Source organism: Cucurbita moschata, unplaced genomic scaffold (assembly GCF_002738365.1).
Source record: "Cucurbita moschata cultivar Rifu unplaced genomic scaffold, Cmos_1.0 Cmo_Scf00009, whole genome shotgun sequence".
In the NCBI taxonomy this organism is placed as follows: Eukaryota; Viridiplantae; Streptophyta; class Magnoliopsida; order Cucurbitales; family Cucurbitaceae; genus Cucurbita; species Cucurbita moschata.
This window is the reverse complement of record NW_019268525.1, coordinates 3633926-3639925: the sequence shown is the minus strand read 5'-3', so window position 1 is coordinate 3639925 and position 6000 is coordinate 3633926. Positions and strand designations below refer to the sequence as shown.

General features: G+C 36.9%; 2 protein-coding genes across 2 annotated transcripts; one reads left to right on the top strand and one right to left on the bottom strand.

The window, feature by feature from the left end:
* LOC111448039 (NAD(P)H-quinone oxidoreductase subunit S, chloroplastic) lies at nucleotides 1-1006 on the bottom strand. Its single transcript, XM_023087485.1, has one exon. The coding sequence runs from the start codon at nucleotides 829-831 to the stop codon at nucleotides 115-117; it is 717 nt and encodes a 238-aa protein (XP_022943253.1). The 5' UTR covers nucleotides 832-1006; the 3' UTR covers nucleotides 1-114.
* A 1368-nt stretch (nucleotides 1007-2374) lies between these two features.
* Nucleotides 2375-5784, top strand: LOC111447020 (nucleoside diphosphate kinase 3-like). The gene is made up of 7 exons (XM_023085980.1): nucleotides 2375-2623; nucleotides 3480-3617; nucleotides 3994-4031; nucleotides 4139-4189; nucleotides 4462-4629; nucleotides 4713-4825; nucleotides 5408-5784. The coding sequence occupies exons 1-7, from the start codon at nucleotides 2539-2541 to the stop codon at nucleotides 5526-5528; spliced, it is 714 nt and encodes a 237-aa protein (XP_022941748.1). The 5' UTR covers nucleotides 2375-2538; the 3' UTR covers nucleotides 5529-5784.
* The last annotated feature ends 216 nt before the right edge of the window (nucleotides 5785-6000 follow it).

Here is a 6000-nt window from a genome sequence, read left to right as displayed (position 1 = left end):
TTAGTTAAAATGAAGATGCTTCATCGATTGGGAATATTCACACATTTATTCCAAGTCGGAATTCCAGGAAAACAAACAGAGAACTAAACAGAAATTCACCGGAGCCCATCGGAATTATTGGGAATCCTTTTGAAGAAGAGGTTCAAGAACAGCCGATCTTGGATTCTTCATCGGAGGTCCTTTTTCCCTTCGTTCAAGCTCCTCCAGCCGAAACGTAATCAATCGATCCCAATTTCCTCCTTCGAAAAGAACTCCTGCCTTTCCGTCTGTGATTCTCTGTACAATTCCGCAGTACATATAATATGGACTGTTCGGATTCTTCACAATCGCGATCATTCCGGGTAGCAACAGCGGCAGATCCGGTGGTTTTGGTTTTTGCGAACTCGGAATCGCACCGATTTCGATGGATTTTGAAGCGGAAGGTTTCGGAGGCGGAGGAGGAGGATTTTCCGATATGAATTTCCGTAGTCCTTTCTCTCCGCCAGGAAATCCGCCGGTTAATCCCATCAATTCCTTGTCGAATCCATCTTCCGGAACCTTATCGACGGCTAATTTCTCGGTTGTTTCCGGAATTTCGGCGCCGATTGTTTCCTCCACCACGTTTCGCTTCAGTTCCTCATTGAGACCTTTCTCGCCATTGCAAAGGCCTCTTCCGCCGAGAAGCTGGGCCAAATCGAAGGCGGCGGAAGGCCGGGAAGTGTGATGGCTCGGTAATGCGCGACGGGGAAGGGGAAATTGGCGGTGGAGATGAAAGCGGCGGGTAGTTCGGCCGAGGAAGGTGGATTTGAGAAGGGGAGATTGGGGAGAAGGGAGGGAGATGGAGGACGCCATCTGCTGATTACAGTGATGAAGGCGGCGAGTCCGTGACTGTCGCCGTAACCACGAGTTGGTTGGTTTCGATTATATTGCGTGGATTTGGTATTCTCTTATTAAATTTTGATTTTGAAGTATATTTTATAAGATGAGATAGATATTATATGGCTTACATTTCATTGGATTGTGATATGAATCCATGATATCCATCCACAAATGAAAGCCAGTGGATGTGTTGGATGTGTTTTGTGGAAAAGGGTGGGTGTGGGGCTACAACACTTGCCTGCCCCCAATTTCTCTTGCCCAAAAAGATGCCCAACTATTTAATTTTAGGAACCAGTTAAGCTCACCTGAGTACAATATGATCCAATAATTCATGTAACACTTGTCGATCTATTAGTGATCCAATAATTCATGTAACACTTGTCCATCTATTAGTGATGTTCAAAATATCGAGGTATTGAGATTAAGATTCATGTAACACTTGTCCATCTATTAGTGATGTTCAAAATATCGGGGTATTGAGATTAAGACAATGCATGTACCTTTGAAGATCAAGAAAAATAAAAGAAAAAAAAATTATCAAATCTAAATATTCATATTATTGGATTTATTTTAATTTTTACATTTTTTTTTTAATATTAACCGTGGGAGAAAAATTTTGTGGCTAATCATCTGAAAAGATTAAACTAAGAGGTAAAAACAAAAACTGAGTCCATCCACAAACATCTCCCTCTCCCTTAAGAGGTTTTTCATCTCCCTCTCCATATTAAACAAATTGATATAAATTAAATAAATTTGGATGTGACACGCAGTTATACTACTTTGACATATGTGGACCTGTCACTTATTTTTGAAAGATTAGAGACTCAAATTAAGAAAATATTAATAATATTAATGAAATATTAAAAATTTTGAACTTATTGTTATTTAAAAAATGGCCCAAAAGGTTACCCATAATAAAATATGGGAGCTAAAAGAAGGAAAAAATAGAAGAATATTAGGGAGAAAGCGAATGGAAGGAAAAGCGATTATTACTTTATCTCTTTAGTTATCGAGCATCCACCTTGAAAATGTTCATATTCTCATTGAATAGAAAGCTCCCTACTTTATGGTACCATTACACCTAGAAAAATAAAACACATTAAAAAAAGAATACCATTCTTTGCGTAAAAATGATGTGATATAGTTCATGTTCTTTCTTGGTTCGGTATCATTTGAGGTGAAGAATTTGCACATTATTCTATGCACCTTTAGCATACCAGTTATCATGCCCATGCTATCCTCTATGGGGATGAAATTAATAATTAAAAAATAAAGTTTTAAAATTCATATTTAAATATTATTTTTTTTAGTTAGATATTTAAAATAATCGGTGTGATTATTAATAAAATAATAAGATTTAATGAAAAAAAAATGGACATTTAAAGAAATGATAAATAGGGATTTAAAGCAAAATTAAAGGGGCGGATTAGCGGGAGTTTATTGTGCGAGTTCTTAAACCAAACGGCAGTTAGAGTCGGAGACGACGGTGACGGAGACGCATCGCATTGGTATTCGCGTCTCTTCTCAACGGCCTTTGCGTACCTTTTAACCTAACCACACAAAACTTCAACAACCAATCTCTCTCTTCCATATAAACCCCTCTTTCTCTCTCCCCTTTCACTTCACACCAACCTCCACTCTCTCCGCTCAAATTTCCCTCTTCACTTCTTCTCTATCAATATGAGTTCCAACATCTGTAGATCTGCTTCTAGAGCCGCCAGGTCCATCCTCGCCGCTTCCCGGACCTCTCGCTCTTATTCCGCTGGTAATATCGTTTGTATTTTGATTCATCTTTGTTTGTTTGGTTTTTTTTATCTTTAAATTATTGTCTTGTTTCTGATCCGGTTTTTATTTGTTCATTTGCAAAATATTCCACCTGAAATGGATGGATCTAAGATTAATACTGTTACATAAAAATATATTTGAGCTAGTTTCTGTTTAAGGAAGTACTATTTGCTTTTGGATTTCACTTTTGGTTTTCTTTTTTGTCTCTAATAAACTTTTAGAAATCAAGGAAAGATGTAAAAAGATTTAGGAATTTCTCATTAACTTGAAAATAGTTTGTATATAAATGGGTGATCTGTTGAGTAAATAATTGCGAAACAGAAATTTAACAAAGTACAACTGAATATTTACGAAAGTAACTGAATTACATATAAAGGTAAGAGCAGCTCAGTGAGATGCATTGACAGTCTCTGTGCTGTATAGACGGTGATTGTGAGCGAGTTACTATGGAGAATTGAAATTGGGAGATTGTAGCTTCGTGTTTCAATGTCGGTTTTGTTTATGTTACAATGTTGGAGATAGTTTGCTCTGACGCGGGATCTATTGGTTCATTTTGTCTCGTATTTTCAACCTGAAATTCCTGAATCTCTGTTTTGTGACTGTTTTATCGGTTTTTCCGAGTCGATTTCGGTTTTTGGGAAGCGCGATTTGCTTTGTATTTCAATGTCGCTTTTTGTTTGATTCTATGCGTATTAGACCGACTAATTGAAATGAGATATTTTAGCTTCGTATTTCGATGTCGATTTTGTTTATGTGCATGCCTTGTGGACTGAATGTGAATTACTCCAATTTATCGAAATGAAAACTAACTGTAGTTTGTGTTGACTCAATGGCAGGTGGAAGAGTCGTAGGTTCCGCTGCTGCAGTGACGCTAAGGGAAAAGTCCTCTTCTCTTGCTTCAATCTATGAAAATGCCGGTTCAGCATACGCATCTAGAGGATGGATTTCAGGATTGCTTGCCCTTCCTGCCGCAGGTTCAGTCGACATAACTCTTATAATATACTTGTCTTGATTCTGTGAAAAATGCTATAAATTTCTTCCATTAGATGGGGTAGAATTAGATTTCTGGATCCGACATACCTATTCAGGACAGAACGATGAAAGGAGGGGCTCCTTCTCTGTAATGAAACTATTATGTTAAACTTTTTGCCATCTACTTATCATATTTAATACGTTGTCTTTTACATCAAAAATTAAATTTTAGAAGAAATAAAATCCGACTTCCTTCAAAGTTCAAAATGGCTAATGTTGGTGCAAGAAATTGTACAACGATGTAAAGATGGGGACGGTGCCAACCCTTTTTCTTTTCCTCCGTCCTAACATATGATTATCTTTTTTCTTTTAATGTAGCTTACATGCTCCAGGAGCAGGAAGCACATGCTGCAGAGGTCATATACTAAACATGATTTCTTTGTTCATGTTTACCTCATCCTTAATGAATAGTTAGTGATCGTTATTACACTACACTTACGAGCTTTCTCATAACTTCTCGCAGTTCGAGCGCACCTTTATAGCCATCAAGCCAGATGGCGTACAGAGAGGGCTGGTAAGACTATACTATCCTTGCGACGTTTTTCTTAATGCCAATTCTGATTTGATATTTGACAGCTCTATTTTATTACACTTACATCTGGTATTGGTATACAAGATTTCTGTTATTCCTCAGTGGTCTATTCCAGTCCTTAAAAGGATAAGCTGAAAAAAAAAAAAAAAAAAAGAAGAAAAAGCTTCTTTTACTCTGTATTGATTTTTACTTTTTGCCTGATTGGGAAGGGTGTTCGTATATTTATCTGATCCAATACTTGTACTATGTAACAGATAGCAGAAATCATATCCCGTTTTGAGAGGAAAGGATTTAAACTTGTAGGCATTAAAGTTATTATTCCTTCAAAGGAATTTGCTCAGAGGCATTATCATGATCTGAAGGAAAGACCCTTCTTTAATGGCCTCTGTGAATTTCTTAGCTCTGGCCCCGTCATCGCAATGGTCAGTAAGAACCGGAAATTTCTGTGTGTGTAACTGCAACTGCTTTTGAGCTTGGATGAACCTTAAGTTTTTTAATTCTACAGGTTTGGGAAGGTGAGGGAGTGATCAGATATGGACGAAAACTTATTGGAGCAACAGATCCACAGAAATCTGAGCCCGGAACCATTAGAGGAGATCTAGCTGTTATTGTTGGCAGGTAATGCCTTGTTACTTACTCCATAGTCATTTGGTGAAGATAGTTAGAACACATATTTAAGGAAATGAAACAGAGCATGAGAATCACTCTCTACACCAACTTCCCCAATTACTTCAGCATAACTCATTTCTCCAATTTGAACATCTCACTCCAAAATCTAAATATTAGAAGACGTCGTGTTGCTTTAAAAATCAAGATTATCATTCGTGCTTTTCATCATTCATGGGGATTCTCATTTCAAACATTGAAATATATCAAAATTTAATCGATTGAAAAACATTTTCAGTTCCCAAACTTCATGGAAAGTAATAATTCAATCTTTAAACTTCAGTTTGTACCACTTCCGTCTATTTTATTCACTTAACGTTAATATATAATAACCATGTTTATTCTTCATATCCTATAAACCAATGAACCAAAGACCATATATGTCATAGAAGACGACTGGCCAATGATTCCTATTGGTCAACCTATATCTTAGTTTACTTGTGAATGAATTTTGAATAATGATAAAACAGGATTTAGAAGTGTTCTTGGCTTCCAAAATCCCTCCTTAAACTGGTTTGATTGTAATATATACAGGAACATCATCCATGGAAGCGATGGACCAGAGACTGCGGTAGATGAGATCAAGTTGTGGTTCAAACCAGAGGAATTGGTTAGCTACACAAGCAACTCAGAGAAATGGGTGTATGGAGACTGATGAGTTTTCCTTTCCCTCTCTTTTTTGTTAAACTTCTTTCTGCTTTAACTGGAGGTAGACAACAGCACCCGTGAAGAGCGGCGGGTATTTTCAGAATTCTGCGAATAAAATATGTCCTGTGCTGAGACGAGGCTATGGGCTCATCCATCCATAGTGCGAAAAACAAACAGTTTTTGAGAGTCTTACTTATGACAAACAGTTGGTTCAACTTCGTTTCTGAGATAATAAGCAGATCTTGATTCCTTCTTTATTACAACTTTCTGTTTCCATTTTCTTTTGTACTCATATTATAGTAGGGGGAGAAGTTCATGAAGACTTCACCATAAATTCTTTTCATGTGCATTTTAGGATAATTATCTGGTTAAGTTGTTAAATTGTAGCAGCAATAAGTGATTAATTATAGGAAATGAGAAGCACTAAATTAAAAGTCAATTAAGTAATATCAATGCGAGAGGATTAGTTTTTTCCTCTC

Bases quoted from the DNA above. Each gene is read 5' to 3' on its own strand.
- LOC111448039 (XM_023087485.1), bottom strand. From the start codon at position 831: ATGGCGTCCTCCATCTCCCTCCCTTCTCCCCAATCTCCCCTTCTCAAA.
- LOC111447020 (XM_023085980.1), top strand. From the start codon at position 2,539: ATGAGTTCCAACATCTGTAGATCTGCTTCTAGAGCCGCCAGGTCCATC. The intron at 4,190-4,461 runs GTAAGACTATAC...ACTATGTAACAG, and splicing joins ATGGCGTACAGAGAGGGCTG to ATAGCAGAAATCATATCCCG. The intron at 4,630-4,712 runs GTCAGTAAGAAC...TTAATTCTACAG, and splicing joins CTGGCCCCGTCATCGCAATG to GTTTGGGAAGGTGAGGGAGT.